The sequence below is a fragment of the Gopherus flavomarginatus genome, chromosome 24 (genome assembly GCF_025201925.1).
Source record: "Gopherus flavomarginatus isolate rGopFla2 chromosome 24, rGopFla2.mat.asm, whole genome shotgun sequence".
Lineage (NCBI taxonomy): Eukaryota > Metazoa > Chordata > Testudines > Testudinidae > Gopherus > Gopherus flavomarginatus.
The window spans coordinates 14,090,602-14,108,963 of NC_066640.1; the positions used below are offsets into that span (position 1 = coordinate 14,090,602).

Genomic DNA, 18,362 nt, shown 5'->3' on the forward strand with positions numbered 1-18,362 from the left:
TGAGTTCGGGTCGGGCTGAAGGCTCTGCTTGAAAGTGAGTTTCACATGGCTGCTCGGTCAAGCACTTCCGTCTGTCTGTGTCCATCGCTAGATTCTTATCTATCCGCCTCCTAGATCCTGGTCTGTCTGTCTGTCCATGCTTTCATTCCCAACGCCCCCATCCAATTCCCAAAATCCTGAGCACTCTCTGGCTCGCTCTCCCCCTAGACCCTAGGCTATCAGGCTGTCCATCTGTCTGTCTGTCTTTCTATCCTGCACGCATCACTATGGAACCTGAGCGTCAAGATCCTGGGTCCCCTCCTCCCATCTCCAAAGTTCACGGTTGTGAGGCCAATCTACAAACAGGTCCCAGGTTCCCAGCCTCCAGAGAGCCCCGCTTGGGCTGGCCCCAAAGCAAAACCCCAGATCCTGATCCCGGATCCAGACCTGATGTGGAACTGCCTCCCTGGGGCTGGCTCTGATTTAACTCCATCCAGTCTAGTGCTGCTAAAGGGGCCGCGGTTCCCAGGATCCCACTGCAGGCCGGGCCACGGGATGCCTCGGCTCTCACCTTTCTCGCACAGGCTGTCCCCATAGCTGGGCAGGCAGAGGCAGACGAAGGAGTTTATCTCGTCGATGCAGGTGCCTCCGTTTTGACACGGGCTGGATAGGCAATCGTCAATATCTGCCAAGAGAGAGACATGGCAGCTCAGGTCCCAGTGGCGATACGCTCCCCCAGGCCGTGTTTGTGCATTGGGGATGCACACACACGCAAACATACACACACATGCCTGCTCTGCCTGACATGCTGAGGCTGATGGTGTGGGCATGAAAGCCATGGCTCTCGCTGGGGGAGCTGCCTGGGTGATGAACTGGTTCTGGGGGCGCCCAGGGTTGCCCCACAGTGGGTATGTGCTGGCAGTTGGGATGCAGCTTGACACAGCTTCTCTGGGGAGATAAAAGGACTTTAACGAGCTCTAATGAGGCAGGGTGTCCTATGGAGCACAGCCTCTGCCAGGCTGTCCTGCTGACAGCACCTGGTGCTGCGGCCCCCAAGGATTGGGCCCTGTGCCCCTGGGGCTTGGCCCCAGCCCTCCTTTATTTCTCTGGGTGGGGGTTTCCCACTGCTCCCTCCACCATCGTGGAAACCAGAGCTGGGAAAGACCAGTCGGGCGCCATCGGGTGGGGTCACTGTCCCTGGGGTACACGCTTCCTTTGGGATCCCCCCAGCAATGGCCTCCCCTTCGCCTCAGAGACCTCCTGCTCTCCAGCTCATTCCACCCCAGGGACACACACGCTCCTGGGGCCACCGTCAATTCTCCCCCCGCCCGCAGCCCAGGCGGATGCCTGCAGATGGTGCCCCTGCCCCTGAGTCTGTCAGCGTGTCCTGGCACTTGGACATGGCTCTCCCTCAACAAGTGCCAGCTCGGGAGCAGGTATTCCCCTCTCCCACTCGCCCAAGCCAGCCCTGCGATAGCCCATCTTGCTCTGGGACCGAGGGACTGGGGGATGGATGGAGGGCAGGGCCACGGCGCCCCAGAGCAGCTGCCAAGGAAGCCTGGGATGCCGGATGACACCTGCAGCAGGACTGGGGAGGATGTGGCTCTGGGCTGCTGCTGGAGACGCTTCCTGATACATCAGTATCAGGGGCTTTAGGAACAAACCAACCAATCAACCCTCCAACTCCCAGCCCCCCAGTGCCCTGGCCACCCCCGAGAAAGCACGGACTGGTCAGCTGCAGATCTGTTCCTAGCTTGTCATGGGGGGAGCAGGGTTATGCTGGGGGAGGCTCTCTGTCGGGTTTGCTTTATGGAGAATGCGCCTGTTTAAACAAGGATCTGGGGGGCCTGTAGTCATAGACAGACACAGAATTTAAAGGGACTTGCTGTACGTTGCAGGCTGCCTCCCCCAGCCTGCCTCCCCACACACTAACCCCAACAACTGACAAAAGACCAAAGTGTCACAGCCTTTAGGAGCCGAGGCTCTGATGTGCCACAGGCAGAGAAGAGGAGGGACCCAGGTGAACCAGCACCCACGTTCCCCGCAATGGCAGGGAAATGGTTACATGAGACACACCCAGATGACCTGCACCCCACGTTGCAGAGGAAGGCGAAACCTCCCACCCAGCTCCCTGCCTGTCTGACCTGGGGAAAAGTCCTGCCTGACTCCACACCTGGCGACCGGATAGACCCTGAGCATGTGAGCAAGACCCAGCCAGCCACGCGCCCGGGCGAGGGAATCCCTCTGAGCCAGGGACCAGCAGATCCCTCCTCTGCAGCTGGGCAAGGAACCCCAAGGTGCCCAGTTGGATGCCAGCTGAGGCAGCTCACGGGTCATACGTGCCGCCAGGCTATGAGGCATGGGGGTGGGGAGCTCGGTTCTCAGCCCGTGGCAGCTTGCAGCTGCCCACAGACGGGATACACCAGGGCCTCAGTTTAGCGATTTTGGGCGTCACAACACCGTTCCAACAAATGAGGGCAGCCAACTCCAGACGGCGCTGAGGAGCTGGTGCTGCCAGTGGTGGTTGGACACCACGGTGATGGGCACCTTAGAGAAACCATGGAGAGAGAGAGAGACAGACCAGGATCTAGGGCTGGAGATGGATGGCTGGAGAGATAAACCCACTATGATCTAGGGATGGAGAGAAACAGACAACTGGGAGTCAGGGCCGGGGCTGGTGAAATGAGTGATGGGAGGGGACTGAGCTGACACTGGCTCTTTCGGGCAGGGAAAGGGCACAGCTGTCTGCATCCTAAGTAAGAGATTAAACCCAGAGGATATTGGCTGGGCCAATGGGCGAGAGTGGCTGGGTCTCCGTGGAGCAGCTCGGCGGCTGGGACCTGAGTCCCACTGCTATCCCGCGTTAATATCAACTGGGGCCAGCTCCGCGGCCAAGTCACAGACACAAGGGAGGCACTTTGGGGGCGGGCCTATCATAACCTAGTCCCAGAGGAAATCCTTCCCATAGCCGAGAGAGAGACAGGCAGAAGACCAAGAACAAAGGACTCACACACAAACTTCTCTCCACCCAGACCTGAAAAAGTCTGGTTTCCTGATTGGTCCTCTGGTCAGGTGTTTCAGGTTACTTTTTTTCAGGTGAAAGAGACATTAACCCTTAGCTATCTGTTTATGACAGGGCCCCAGGCTGTTATTACCCCTGGTCCTGTCCCTCCCCACTGCTGCATCTTTGCAATTGGTCACTTGGGCAAGGGGGGTGGGAGAGGGTTTGGGATAGGAGTGAGCGCCAGAGAAGGCAAAGGCAGCAGCCCAGGAAGAAGCAGAATCCCTGGGTGACCCCAGCGCCCCGGCACCCCCACCATAGCGCTCTGCGGTCCCCTCTCGGCGAGAGCAAAGGCTGCCAGGCACCATCTCCTCAGCAACTGGCAGTTCTGGGCGAGGGCGAGTGCAGATGGAACTGAAAAATAAGCAGCAAACAGTGCACGGCTCACTGCTGATGGCCCTCAATCCAGACCTGCTCTGCCCATGTGCCATGGTCCAGACCCACAATGTCCGGCCTGCCCCCTGCTCTGCCCATGTGCCATGGTCCAGATCCACAATGCCCGGCCTGTCCCCTGCCCCGCCCATGTGCCATGGTCCAGACTCACAAAGCCCGGCCAGCCAGGCCTGCCCCCTGCTCTGCCCATGTGCCACGGTCCAGACCCACAACGTCCAGCCAGCCAGGCCTGCCCCCTGCTCTGCCCATGTGCCACGGTCCAGACCCACAACGTCCAGCCAGCCAGGCCTGCCCCCTGCTCTGCCCATGTGCCACGGTCCAGACCCACAACGCCCGTCCTGCCCCCCTGCTCTGCCCATGTGCCACAGTCCAGACCCACAACGCCCAGCCAGCCAGGCCTGCCCCCTGCTCTGCCCACGTGCCATGGTCCAGACCCACAACGCCCGGCCAGCCAGGCCTGCCCCCTGCTCTGCCCATGTGCCACGGTTCAGACCCACAACGCCCGGCCAGCCAGGCCTGCCCCCTGCTCTGCCCATGTGCCATGGTCCAGACCCACAACACCTGGCCTGCCCCCCTGCTCTGCCCATGTGCCACGGTCCAAACCCATAACGCCTGTCCTGCCCCCCTGCTCTGCCCATAGGCCACGGTTCAGACCCACAACGCCCGGCCAGCCAGGCCTGCCCCCTGCTCTGCCCATGTGCCATGGTCCAGACCCACAACACCTGGCCAGCCAGGTCTGACCCCTGCTCACAATGCCCCGGGGCTCCCACACAGCTCCCCTGCACCTTGGTATGGACCTCTGCCCTAGGAGGCCTCTCCCATTGCTGTAGGTCCCACTGGGCCCCAGCACCCCACCTGCCCCGAGTGTCTGCCGATGGGGACACCCCGCTGGAGGAAGCTACTTTTGGCCCAGAGCATGATGAGAACAGAGACTTCCCCCTTGCAGTGGGGTGAGGCAGGCTGATCCCTCCCCAGGCAGCTGCCCCAAGGGATCCTAGAAGTGGGGTGAGGCGGCTGCTTAGCCCCAAGAGGCCCAGGGCTGAGCGTGCCACGTGCCACCGGGCTGATGGCTTCACTAATGGGGTATTGGATTCTCCCTGACAAGCACAGAGTGCACCTGCCATCGCAGTGGAGGCCGCTCAGCCCCGGCTGCTTTGCTCAATAGCGCTAATTGGAGCTGATTTAGCTATGGTTAATGAATTATCGGGCTGACGCTTTCTGTTCTGGCAGCTGTCCCCGTGCTGGTGCTGAGGGCTGGGCAGTGCGGGCAGCTGGCCAGGGGGCACCCAGGTGGGACTAGTGATAGGAGGCTCTGGGAGAGCACCCAAAGGGGCAGACGTCTGTGTGGACCAGGGCTGGGCTGGGGCTCCGTGGTGGGATCGCTAGACCTCTCAGCAGCTAGTGCTGCAGGAAGGGTCGGAGACGGCCTGTGCTGTCAAGATTTCCAGCCCCGCTTCCCGGACATCCTCCCCTGCCATTCTGGGGCAATTCTCCGGCGGGACGCAGACACCTGTCTGCTCCAACCCCGCTTCCATCATGCAGGCTCCTGGGCCTGACCCTAACCCATCGGAGCTCATGGAAAGGCTCTCGTTGGCTTCGGTGGGCTTTGGATCAGGCGCTTGGTCACTGGTGGAGCTGGAGCCGGGGCATAAGGCGGATGCCACGACCCTCTTCCCCAGTTGGAGCTCAGTGGAAGGATGGTCCAGAGGTTAGGGCTTTATCTCAGGAGAGCTGGGTTCAGTGCCGCACCCTGCTACGAACTCATCATGTGTCCTTGGGCAAGTTCCTTAGCCTCCCTGGACATCAGCTCCCCACCCGTAAATGAGCTAATTGCCCTGTCCTGCCTTCCAGGGCAGGTGAGGAGAAATCCGCCGCAGTGCCTGGTGCTCAGCTGCCACAGCAGTGGGGGCCCGTCGAGCCCCCCAACAGCCAGCCGGCATGTGTGCAGTCAGGCCCGAGCCTGTCCCTGAGCAGGAGACATGGATCCTACCTGGGAAAGCGCCGAGCGGTTCGTTACCGTTTACTGAGCTGTAACAGGGAAATCGATGCTGCTTAAACGTTATTACCCGGCTCTGGAAAGGTTTTTTCTCCCCACAGGTATCTCAGCCTCTCTGGTTTTAACCCTGATATTCCAGTGCTGGCTGCCCCAGGCCCTGAGCTGACCTGCAAAGCACGGCAGACGGGCAGGGCCCAGTCCTTTGTGGGAGATGCAATGGGCTCCCATGAAAGCTCTTTCGCGTGGTCAGGAGCCAGTGTCTCCTCCAGCAGCCTCCGACCTTGGGGAAAGGCACCGGGTGGGGACCCAGGAGAGCTGCCTCTGCCACACACTCCACTGGGCCACATCACCCCGTCTCTCGGAGCCTTAGTTCCCTCGCTGGGCAATAAGGATCCTCCCTCTGCCTGGCCGGGGTTGTCTCTCACTACGGGTTCGTGCAGCACCCTGCACAACAGAGCCTCCAGCTCGTACTGTGAGAGAAACAGCTGCAGCAGTGGGGAAATTAACACGCTTGGAAAACAAGATCTTCCCTTCCCTAGGGTCCCCCCCGGGTGGAGTTTGGGGGTCCCCCATACCACACTGCACCCCCCGTGAGTGCTGCCAGGGGGAAGCACAAGGAGATTGGGGGTGGATGGGGAGGAGAAGAGGTTTAAAGAGGAATCAGCGAGGTGCCGTTCCCTCGCCAGCTTCTGCGCCACTTTGAAATCTGCGAGCGTGGCGGCCCCAGCGCTGAGATAATAGCCTGGAGCCCACGGTGCTTCATCATGGCACGGGTGCAGCATGATGTAGCAGGGCTTGATCGTCCTCGCCAACCATTCACGCTCCCCGCCCCCTCGCGGGGGAACAGGGTCAGCTCCTCGCGCACTGAGGCAGTGGGAGTCAGCTCCCAGTGGGGTTGCCAGCAACACACACACACCCAAGGGCTAGCTGGGGGGTCCACTGGATCAGACAGGTTTCTGACGAGCAGCCTGCAGCCCCTACATCCTGGTGTGCCGAGCCCTGATACAAGGAACGGACACAAAACAGGGCAGGGAGCATGGACGCCTTCAAGCTGCTTCCAGCTTGCCTGAGGCCCAGACTGGGAGCTATCCGGGACAGGGACTGCCTGCTTCGTTCCCTGTCCATGTGTCCCCCGGCTCTGCGGGCCTGGCGCCTGGTCTGGGCCTCCTAGCACCACCCTGAAAGGAATGCTGATGCCAGGAACAAATCTAGGGTGGACTGGCCTTTCCGGAGACACCCAGCCTTGGTTTTTAGCCAGGGGTTTTACTTTTCTCCTGGGACAGAAACATTCCTGGGATATCTTCCTCCATCCCTCAGAGTGATTTTATAAAAGACGGCGCTAACGTTTCTCCGGAACAGTGAAACTCAGCCACAGCCACCTCCTGCTACGGGGGGGCGAACAAGAGAGTGAAATGCATCTGGCTGGTTTTGCTGGGCTTCGCTCTCAGATCCCCCCTGTCCCTGCACTTGGAGATGGGATAGGAGCCTCCCGCAACCTGTGTGTGCTCTGTAATGTGGATCCATGCATGGCCTTGGCCAGCTCCCCGTGTAAATTAGAGCCGCTTCGGGGTGGCTCAAACTTATACTCCTCTCCCTACTGCCCCCTATGGGTGCTGGAAAGTAAAGAAGAGACATAGTGCAGTGAGCTCCAGCCACAATCCCCATCGCCCCGTCTGGGAGCGGGGCTAGGAGCAGGGCGGGTGCACGGCCTTTAAGCCAGCTCCACATCAGCTGGAGAGGCCCCCTGTGCAGGGGGATGCTCAGAGAACCCGTTTATGCTGCCAGAGTGCCATAAAGGGGCCGCAGGGCATGTCTGCACGCCAGTCCTGGGGTGCGACTGCGGCTGGTGTAAATGTACCAGCGCCAGCTTTAATCTAGATACCTCGGGTCCCGGCGCAGCACAGGCCTGCTGGGAACACTGGTTATGATGCGGGTGGCTAGTCCATGCCGCAGCCCCTGCTTCACTGCTCCAGCACCTGAGCCTGTTAGATTCAAGCCAACTCGGGGATGTTTACACGACCTGCAATCCCACTCGGTGACTGCAGTGCAGACAGACCCTTCGTGTAGCCGGGGTGGTAACGCAGGCTGAGACGATCTGCCTCCTACAGCTCTCCTGTCCTCTGGCAGCGGGTGGGGAGCTGGCACCCCAAGGTCCCTCTTGAGCAGCGTGGCTGGGGAGAAGGTCGGCGGGGTGGGTGGCCCTGCAGCCAGCTAGCAGAGCAGAGCTGCAGTTGCATGGTGGGAACCGGCCTGGCTGCGAACGAAGGGCTGGTTGCCGACTAGTGGGTGCCAGCTCAGCCTGTAACATGATATTTACCAGCCTCTGCCCGCAGGCGCCGGCTGCCTGAGCAGTGCAGCCACCACCAGTGCCCATCAGTGAGGCACCGAGGGGCCTGGCCAGGCGTGTGCGTGCAGGGAATCGAGGGGTGGGGGTGGGACGTGATGTTGCGAAAACGAGGAGCATGAAATAAAAGGTGCTTTAAACAGTGTGATGCTGTTGCAAAAAAAGCAAACATGATTCTGGGGTGCATTAACAGGTGTGTTGCGAGCAAGACACGAGAAGTCATTCTTCTGCTCTACTCTGCACTGGTTAGGCCTCAACTGGAGCGTTCTCAGCCCCTCCTGTCTCTACAGGGCAGGGCCATGGCTGCGGGGCAGAGGCCACTCACCTATTTCGCAGTTCTCCCCAGTGAAGCCCTGGTCGCAGCTGCAGCTGTAGACGGTTCCGTTGGACTGGCAGGTCCCGCCGTGCAGGCAGGGGTTAGTCTCGCACGGGTCGGCCTGAGCTGCAAGACACAAGGCACAGGCGCATGGGCACAGGGGAACCCCTTGGGAGACGGACGCTGAGGCCACTGCTCAGGCTCCCCCTGCCCCCCCAGCTTCTCTCAGGCCCCGGGACCCACGGAGATCACTTCACACATGGGCCATCGGCAGTAATCTGTGCGGGCTCCTCCCGAGCAGGGTTTGCTGGGCAGCCTCCCTGCATCTCTGCCACAGCCATGTGTGCTAGTGGTTCCTTCCCTCACCCCCCTGATACCAACCGGGGGGGTCGCTCTGTAGCAGTCACCTTCAGAGCGAGACCCAGGGCTTGTCTGCATGGCACTTATCTCTGGCTCCCTTGCGAGCGCTGCCCCTAACCCGAGTCCCAGCCACACCTCTGGCTCTAGCACGGGGGTGCTTTGCACTAAGCCAGCCGGCCGGCCGACGGGGCCGCCTACACCCAGGTGCTGCTCACACTGGAGCGGCTGTTGTCACTGCTCTGCAGTGTGGACACAGGCCTGAGCCACCTCAGTGCTGCTAGTCCTCCAGTGCCTTCCCACAATTCCTTGCCACTGCCCTCCTCCCTGTTTGGGAGTGGAAGTCAGGCCCCAGTTTATCCAGCCTGGTTCAGTGTTTGAACCCCACGTGGCTCTGCCCCTGCAGCAGGGTTTCCGTGGGAACGGGGCCCTGAGCGAACTCCAGGAGATAGACACATGTGCACACTCTAGTACCATGCTCGCATGTGGCCATCTGCTCGCCCCAGGCCCACCTGCTCCGCTCCCCAAATGAAAGCCCAGCTCTGCACCCTTCTCTCCTTCTGGTCCTGGTACACGCCCAGCTGTTAAGCCGTGACAGGGTCTGCGCTCTTGATCTCTGCAAGCTGGGATTTTTCTCTCGCTTTCATTCTGGGCCTGTGTGTGGGACCCACCATGCACGCCCGGCACCCAAACGCAGCGTTAAAATATGTAGAAGATTTGCAGCTTAGATGCCTGCCAGCTGGCTCAAGTCGGAATCTAATTCTTTCTTTTTATAATTAGTTCTGACTGACTTTAAACAGTCTCTGGGGGAAGCAGCAGGCAGCCCTCGCATGGCAATGAGGAGCGCAGCCGAATGCCAGCAGCCCTGCAAAGTCCAAGATAGGCGAGCGGATTTCTCTGCTGGCTGAAGTGGAGGAATCTCGCTCCATTTATCTACACAGAAGCACTTAATGAGCAGAGAGGACACATCAGGCAAACTAACAGCTGAGCCCCCTCCAGCAGGAGCTTTGCAATGTGCACCGTGAAAGCCCCTGGCGGAGGGAGAGTGACTGGATGAGCTGAACGGCAGAAGATGGCTCCTCCAAGCAGCTTTGCCATGCTGTGTGCTATCGCTGGGGCCATAGGCTACTCTGGCTCGGACCTGCCAGGTACATCTATACTGCAAAGGACGGTGTGTTGGTAGCATGGGTAGGAATCCCCCCACTAGCTTTAATCCACCGGCGCGGGTAACAACAGCAGGGAAGATGCTGCCACAGGGGCTAGCAACCCAAGCATGTGCTCAGGGTCCCCAGAGTAGGGTTGTACCTTGGAGTTCATCCCTGTTCCCGGCTTCCCACTGTTGCCTCCAGAGCCCCCTACTAAAGGCTGGGTTTTCAAGAACACAATGCCAAGAATTGGGGCCAGATTTTCGCAAGAGCTCAGCATGGGTAATCACGAATTCTTGTAAAACAGGCACATTCTTCCTACAGGAATATTAACGGCGCAGCACTGCAAAAACAGAATCTCTCTCTCTCCCTCTCCCTCCTTCCATCCATGGTACCTAGTTCTGTATCAATTCAAACGAGAGGTGGCAAATTTAAAACCAGTATGAGGAAATACTCCGTTACACATTCACCAGTAACCTATGCAACTCATTGCCACGATATAACACCCATCGATCTATCCGTCCCAATACACATCTATCTAATCGAATCAATCTATCTGTCCTCGTACACTCCCTCTATCTAATCTAATCTATCTATCCCCATCCACCCCCTCTATCTATCTATCCTCGTCCACTGCTTCCCTCAATCTACCTCCATCCACCCACTCTATCTATCCCTATCCACCCCCTCCCTTGATCTAGCTATCCCCAACCACCCCCGCTCCATCTATCTATCCATCCCCAACCACCCCCCCTCGATCTATCTATGTATCTATCTATCTATTGACCTATTTATTCCCATACGCCCTCTCTATCTATGTATCCTCGTACACCCCCTCTATCTAAGCTAATGGATCTATCTAATCGCTTTGTTAGTCTCATCTTTCTCTCCCCAAGCTGGAAGAAAGTGGCTCCCTTTGATTTAGACGCCAGCAGGTGACCCCGAAGGGGTTTAATGCAGAGACTAATGATGCCCCCTAACCTCTGAGTGTGTCTCCTGGGAGCTACGTCTGCAGCCATCTTATTTTTCAAACTGATTCACAGTTTGTTCACAGCCAATCCTGGGAACAGCTGGAGCCGCACAGGCTGACCTCGAGGCCCCAGCTGATTGTGCAGGGGGCAGCAGGGCCTATGTCCGTCACAGCCGAGAGCTCGCAGAGGCGGGATCTCCCCTGCAGGGGAGCCGCATGGAAGGCTTGGCAGTTAGTGGGGGACTGACGGGATCGTGTGGAGGGCTTGGTGCCGGCGTGGGGTGGCACAATGAGCAGGGGCAAAGAGGCCTAAACTGGAACGCTCCCAAACTCCCCCCGGGCTTTTCCGTCGGAGCCTTCGCCCTCCTGCAGCCGACTTCTCAGTCTGAGCTCAGGGAGCCACGTACGGGGGTGAGGCCCTTTGGTCTCACTTCCAGCCATTTGGATCATTTGCATCCAGTGTGTGATGCCTGCCGGGCCGTGGCTGGGCTCAGCCGGCTATCCAGCGCTGATTGCTGCGCCCCCAGCACTGACCCCAGCGCCCTGGGGAAGGGCTTAATTAGGACCCGGGGACCGAACAGCAAGTGTCACCAGGTGCTCGTGAACCTCCAGGTTAATGGCATAGCAGCCTCGTTTCCTACCCTTCTGCTGCCCAGCATACTTGGCTCTGCAAGGGTGCCAGACTGTACCCCTGAGTTTGTTAGTGCAGGGCTGCCTGGGGGTGCTGGGTTTCCACTTCTCCGCCTCCCCAACCCAGCCAGAAAGCAGAAGAGAGGAGAGCAGGGCCTGGTGGTAGCTGGGCCTGGGAAGAGCTGGGGCCAGCGCTGATGGAGCAAACCCCAGCAATGGGGCAGTTGCAACGCTCCTAGCCAGCCGGGGCAGGCAGATGTGCTGGAGACAGGAAAAAGAATCCAGGAGCCCCGCAGATCTTTGTTTGCTCGGCAAGCATCAGTGCCACCAGCTCCCACAACACGGCAGGGGATGTGCCATCCCCACCGGCGATGGGAATGGAGCAGAGACACTGCTGGAGAACAGCCAGTAAAGCGGGCACTGAGTGCGTGGGTGAAGGCGCGCTGCACCCTGGGTGAGTGGGCATGCTGGAGCCAGGAGCAGAAATAGGAAAGAACAGCTCTGCTTTGAGTGGTTGTGTCTCTTGTTATAAATCCACCAAGACCCAGTGACAGAGGGCTAATCATAGGAGAGAAAGAAAGAATCAACATCTGCTCAGCTTGGAGAGAGTGTCCTGGCTCCGTGAAACCTCGTCCCCTCCAAGCTGCTTCCCCTCAGAGCTGTAAGTGCTTTACCAGGAAGATGTGTTCAAAAGCAAAGCCCCAAGTGCACCTTATTAAAACCATCTCACATCTTGCCCTGGGCTCGCTGGGACCTATTAGCAGGGATGCAGGGGAGCCCGGGCCTGCCCATCAGTATGCAGGAGAGCACAGCCCCCCTTTCCTAGGTACTGTTCTGTGGCCAGCTTGGATTTGTGGGTAGTGGGGGGTCCCCTGGATCTTGACACTGCTAAGGCCAGTGTGGAGACTACTGAGGCTGCAGCACAAGGCTGATGGGCAGGTAAATGCCAGACCTATGAAAGGCAGCGTTCTGGGACCGGGCTCCATGCGCCATTCACCAAAAACACCCTATAGGGCTGAGCAGAGCAAGCCCTGCAGAGGGAGGGGGCATGCCTGGGGCTTCTGTATCAGGGTTTATAGACATGCACCAGGTGACTCCACTCAGGGTGAGGTGCTCCCTGCAGCCCGCACTACTGTGGGAGACCAGCCCGGATAAGGTGAGGAGGTTACTCTGGGAGTGGACCATAGCCAGGGCTACCTGTCCCCTGGCTGAGCCACCCAGCAACGCTGCAGCATGACCAGCTTCCACACAGGGATGTCTCTGCAGTCTGGGATGGCTTGGCCACGGAGCTGCCGCCAGGATGGAGGAGCAAGGGACAGAGGCCAGGGGGATGGGTCTGCACAGGGTATGTGTGTGCTGGTGGGGGCAGTTTGGGGATGAGACCTGCCTGGCTCACTCCACAGGCAGGCAAGGAGGGACACTGAGTGTTATACTCACAACCGTGACATGGGGAACTCCTGTCCCAGGGGAAATTCTACCAGATCATAATCTGGTTTTGCCCCAAAACGTGACCAAAAAAAGTCAAAATCTGGGAATTTTTCATGAAATGAAACATTCCAAAAATATTTGGTTTTGAATGTATTGTTTGGACTGTTCATTAATGACATTATAGGCTTGCATGGTGCAGCATATTGACATCGAAGTCTGAAGCATAAAATGGAAACATAAAGTTTCCGGTGAAAATTTAGATGAAATTGTTACATTCCCGCAAAACATTTCAATTTCATGGAATCAGCATTTTCCAATGGAAAATTTCTGGCTGGCTCTTCTTGTAACTAAGAGACCAGTTCATCCAGGCCTAGTCAAGAACCAAGCTGCAGCCCCCACCCATACTCAGTGCTGGGGAAAGAAACCCACCTGGGTCAGGTCAGGAGCTGGGGCAGTGGGGAGTGCCAGCTAGGGAGCTGGCAATGGGGATGTGGGGAGGGCTGGGGAATTGCCAGCTATGAGTCTGTCTGACCTACCTCCCTGCTGGGGGAAGCTGACTGCTCCCCCTGCCCCCCAGCATTAGCACGGCCATAGGACAGAGTTTGTATTGCCCCAGAAACAATACGATCGTGTCAGGTTCCTGCTGGGTGTGCCAGGGCGGCGGGGTGAGGTGCCACAGCGCATTTGCTCATCAGGGAGCTGTTTGCAGGGGCTCGGCCCAGCAGCAGCTCCAGCTCCCAGCGCTGACACATATTTCACCAGCACGCTCCTTTCCCGGCAGTGCAGGAGCCTCAGACTGCTGAATATTAACCGTGTTGACTTTCCCACCTCTTAGTGGCTCCAAATTTTATATATATTTGTTGTCTTTCTCCCAGATACTAAAAGTTTTTGGATGCTAAATATTCCCTGCCAGGAGCTGCCTCTCTAGCTATTATTATTAGCAACTGCAAATATTAAATATTTAAAAGCATGGGTTCCCGGCTCACTCTAACAGCACAGAGCACGTCGAGAAATCCGGGCTATGCCTGCAGCCCTATCGTGGTTGGATGGAGAGCTCTGCATAAAACTCAGCACCGAGGAAACTGGTGCTAATAAAATTAGGATCCTTGATCCCTGGCCTTAACATTGAACCAATCTCTCGATATCCTAGTGTCTAGCTGTTGGGCTGTTTATCTGTCGCCTTTCCTAGAGTCTAGTCTTTCTCTTCCGAAATCCTAACCTATCTATCCCACTACGCCCCCTTTAGCTGTCATCTACCTACCTATCTTTCACCTAAAATCCTAGTAACTATCTCTCCATCCCTAGAGCCTAGTCGGTCTATCGACTCTGTTTTCTCTATTGTTCTCTCTCTCTCTCTCTGAAGGCCCCCAGGTTTTCAGCAGCCGGGTAGACTTGCTCGCTGAGCTGCGCACAAGGACTCCGCTGTGTTTCCCCCTTGAAGGATCCAGCATGCCAGGAGCCAGCCAGCGTGGAGGAGAAGCTGAGGCTATTTTTTTGCCAACTTGACTGTATCCAAGTTGCATTTCATCAGTGGGGCCGCTCAGTTGGAGAACCTCTGCACAGGGCGCGAGGGTGGCTGCACAGGAAGCAGAGCCAGGAAACTAAGACGGATTATTTTGCTCCTTGTTCCATGAGAGACGGGGGACCTCATCCTTTGCTTGGGCCGAGTCCTGCATCCCCAGATGTCCCCCATGACTTCATCAGGCTTTTGGTCAGGCCCTGGGATGGGGGGAGGAGGAGTGCAGGGGTGGGGTGCAGCCACCCAGAAACCTGGGATCAGGAGCAGCAGCAGGCAGGGGAAGAGAAGTGGAGGGGGACACAGAATGGCATCTTGCAATGTACAGGCTGCTTCCTCCCTCAGAACTGAGTGGCTTCTGAGGGACTGGCTTTGCCAGCCCGGCTGTGAAGACCTGGGTTCAAATCCTGGGGATGGTCCCAGGGTTTCAGGAATGGCAGGCAAGCAACACAGCCACCACATTGTGTAGCACAATCAGCATGACTCGGGGGCATCGGCAGAGCTGGAGTGGGAGCCCAGGACTGGGACAGCAGAGGGGCTGTGGGTCAGCATTGAGGGGCTTCAGCAGAACTCCAGGGGGAGCCCAGGGCTGGGATAGGAGGAGGGGGCTATGGGTTGGAAGTGGGGAGCACGGTTAGAACTTGCCCAGCTCTTGCTCATGCTCTGTCTGGCGCCAGCAGGTGCCACCACCCCCTGCTCCCAGCATTGACCCGTTCCCGGCTCTGCGGGCCACCACTTACCCAGTGTGCTGGCCTTGCCCTCCCCAATCCAGGCCGGGCTCTCCTTCTCCCCTACAAACGGCAGCACTTGCTCCTCTCCGCTCCCGCTGTCAGTCTCCCTGTCCACCAGCAAAAGCCCCTGGGTCTCGGCCAGAATGCCCTCTTGGGCCGTGTCAATCACGGGCTGGAGAATGAATCCGTCCAGCTCCACCTTGGGTTCCTCGAAGGCCTGGCTGGTGTGCACGGCGGGCTCCAGGACGCCTTCCTCCTGGGACCCAGCAACCAGCGGGGACAAGTCAGTGGGCAAGCTGGGCAGGGGGTCCTGAGGGCTGGCGCTCACCCTTGGCCTTTGTTCCAGCTGGGGTGGCCCAGCTGCAGAGCCCCATGGCGTCGGTGGCTCCTCCCTCTCGGCTTCCCCTGAGACATCCTCCGCGTTGGGCTCTGTGTGGCTTGCAGCAGCTGGTGCAGAGGGCGAGCTCTCAAGCCCCGTGGCGCCGGTGGCTCCTGGCAGTCCAGTAATTGTGACAGCAGCCTGGGCTGGTCCTGCTGCAGGGGCTTGGTTAGCAACTGTGCCAGGGAGCGTGGGACCCAGTGCGGGGGAGCGGGCAGGCTCCGTGATTGCCAGCGATGGCTGTAGGAGGCTGATGGCTGCTGCTGCCACCATCTGCCCCCTCCTGGTCACCGGCCAGTTGGTCCCTGCTGGCTTGTAGGGGCCCAGAGCCATGATCTGGGTGGTGCCAAAAGGCAGTGTTGAGGGACCCACAGTCTGCTCCGCTGACCCGTCCCCGGACAGTGCTGCAGCCAAGTACACATCCTCCCCCTCCAGCTCCTGTGGCCGCGGCTGGCCGGCTATCATTGCCCAGGCTGGGCTGGGCTGCATGGCAGGTTCACGGCTGGCTCGCTCGCTGTGCCTGGCTGGTGCCACCCAAGGGTTAGAGCGGGTGGGTTCTGGGGATGGAATCCCCTGGGCGGGATGAGTGACCGCACCTTCTCCTTGCAGCTCAGCCTGCTTGTCTCTCAGCTCCCAGGCTGGGCCAGGCAGGCTGGGCAGCATTTCCTCTGTGCCCGGGGGTTCATCCAGAGACTCCAAGCCCAGAGGCCTGTGGGTGCCCATGCCAGCTCTCTCCCTGGGATCCTTGGAGCCGGAGCTCTCAGTGCTGGCTGCTGGGCTGCCAGTCAAGGAAATGAGCCTCTCAGTAAAGCTCATGGCTTTGCCCTTCCTCTCCGTGAAGCTGTACTCCACAGCGCCGCTGCCTTCGCTGCCCCCAGGGTGGGGATGCGCGGAGGGGGGCGCTCCTGGCTCCTCAGCATGGGGGGGGAGTAGTGCATGCAGGTGGGCCCTGGGGAGGGCAAGTAGCGGCAGGATGGAGGTGGCACCCTCCTCACTGGAGGTGACCTCCCCAGAGGAATCCTCCCCATCCTCCCCAGGGGGTGGCAGCCCCAGGCCTCCCGCCTGGGGGTAGTCGCCTCTGATGCTGGAGCCGGGGAGCGGCGGGTCGAGAGCAGCCTCCTCCAGGGGACTGAGAGTGTCTCCTGGGGTCAGGGTGCCAGCTGGGCACAGAGACAGTCCACTGGCTGCCGGCATTGGGGTGCTGTCAGAGCTCCAGCCCTGTCTTCCTTCCTCTGCGCTGGCTGCTGTCTCTGCCACCCCCTGAGTACCCATCAGTGACTCTCCCATCCCGCTGGTATCGATCGCGTGCCCTGCCCAAGGACTGCTGTGCTGGGGGAGTGGCGGTGTCAGGTGGAGGGTCCATTGCAGCTGTTCTTTCTGGCTGGGAGCGGATGGCGAGGGGGGCGCTGGGGTTGTCCCCGTCTGCGGGTGCCATGGGTGTGTTGATCCCCTTTGCTCTGCAAAAAGCCGGAGATGTTGGTTAGCAGAAGGCCCTGGGGCATGGGCAAGGGAGCAGCGAGGAGGCATGGATCACACACCCGGCTACACTGGGAGTACCCCTCTAAATACAGTAATCGGACAACAGCAGGACCCACATAGGCCAAAGGGAAGGGGCCAATCCTGGCAGTGCAGGGCTTTGACTGCAGAACTCCCATTGTGCCCATCCTGGCTCCTGATTGCACTGATTTCAGCAGGGCTAGGGGAAAATCTGCCATGCGCTGGGGATGTTACTCATCGCTAGGGCACCAGGGGAGAGACACAGCAGACAGTGGAGTCCTGTTCATTCGGCTTCCCTTCCTGGCCCCACCGAGTCCCATACTAGTCATTATGGATGATGAGTTGTTAAGCATGGACAATGTGCTCGGAGCTGTACAAGACCCAATGCCCCGAGGGGAGAGCCTCACCCACACGGGAGCCTATAACCATTGTGGAGCTCATTGCCGAGGCTCATCTCAGTGCTGGGATGGTGTGACTGTAAACGCTTGGGTCTTGGTGGGCCAGTACAGAACGCGGAGGTGTTTCATGTTGGCAGAGGGGAAGGGGTATGTGTGTGGGTCAGAGCACAGTAATAGGAGTCAGGACTCCTGAGTTCTCTTCCTGGCTCTGGAAGGGGAGTGTGGTCTGGTGGTTTGAGCAGGGAGGGCTGGCATCAGGATTCCTGGGTTCTCTACAGGACTCTGACGGCCTCACCTAGGGTCAAATTTTCAAACCAGGGAGGGATGCGGTGGCATGGATGGAGCTGTTCCTGATGTGCTGACACAGGCATTGCATTTGTGCATTGTGACAAACCCAGGCCAGTGGGGTACAGGAGTCTGGTAGAGGGCAAATATATTGGTCACTGGATGAGTAGTTTTCTGTTCCCTGAGTGACCAGAGCAGGGGCTGCACTAGAGTAATCAGGAACCTGCTAGAACCAATTCAGGCAGACAGGCTGATTAGAACACCTGCAGCCAATCAAGGCAGGCTAATCAGTGCACCTGGGTTTAAAAAGGAGCTCACTCCAGTCAGGGAGGGGGGAGCCAGAGGAGAGGAAGTGTGTGAGAGGAGCTGGGAGCAAGAGGTGCAAGGAGCTGAGAGGGAGAAGGTGTGGGTGTGCTGCTGGAGGACTAAGTACAAGCGTTATCAGACACCAGGAGGAGGGTCCTGTGGTGAGGATAAAGAAGATGTTTGGAGGAGGCCATGGGGAAGTAGCCCAGGGAGTTGTAGCTGTCATGCAGCTGTTACAGGAGGCACTATAGACAGCTGCAATCCACAGGGCCCTGGGCTGGAACCCAGAGTAGAGGGTGGGCCTGGGTTCCCCCCATGCCTCCCAACTCCTGATCAGACACAGGAGGAGCTGACCCAGACTGTGGGGAAGATCACTGAGGTGAGCAAATCTGCCAATAAAAGCAGGACCCACCAAGGTAGAGGAGGAACGTTGTCACAGCATGTACATCAGCTACATGTGTGTGTGAACGGCCAGATGGGGCTACTGCACCTGCATGTGTGAGAATCATTTGTGCAAATTCAATATGCAAAAAATACCAACGCTTTCAGCCACGTGCCCTGGCTCTGCCTTGCTCCTCAGCCGTGGGCCAGGACTCTTGGGGGCAGGCTGTGGGTATACAACGTGGGGGGA

General features: G+C 58.7%; 1 protein-coding gene across 4 annotated transcripts in view; it reads right to left on the reverse strand.

Annotated features, from left to right (window-relative positions):
* NCAN (neurocan) overlaps window positions 1-18,362 on the reverse strand; it is a 77,275-nt gene that overhangs the window by 11,622 nt on the left and 47,291 nt on the right. For 2 of the 4 annotated variants that reach the window (XM_050934036.1, XM_050934037.1), the window contains exons 8-9: window positions 8,099-8,215; window positions 551-664 (exon numbers count right to left, since the gene is read on the reverse strand). In XM_050934036.1, coding sequence (XP_050789993.1) covers window positions 551-664; window positions 8,099-8,215 — 231 coding nt within the window. Of the gene's footprint in view, window positions 1-550; window positions 665-8,098; window positions 8,216-14,875; window positions 16,703-18,143; window positions 18,222-18,362 lie in introns of all 4 variants that reach the window. The other 2 variants (XM_050934034.1, XM_050934035.1) reach the window with 2 other exon arrangements.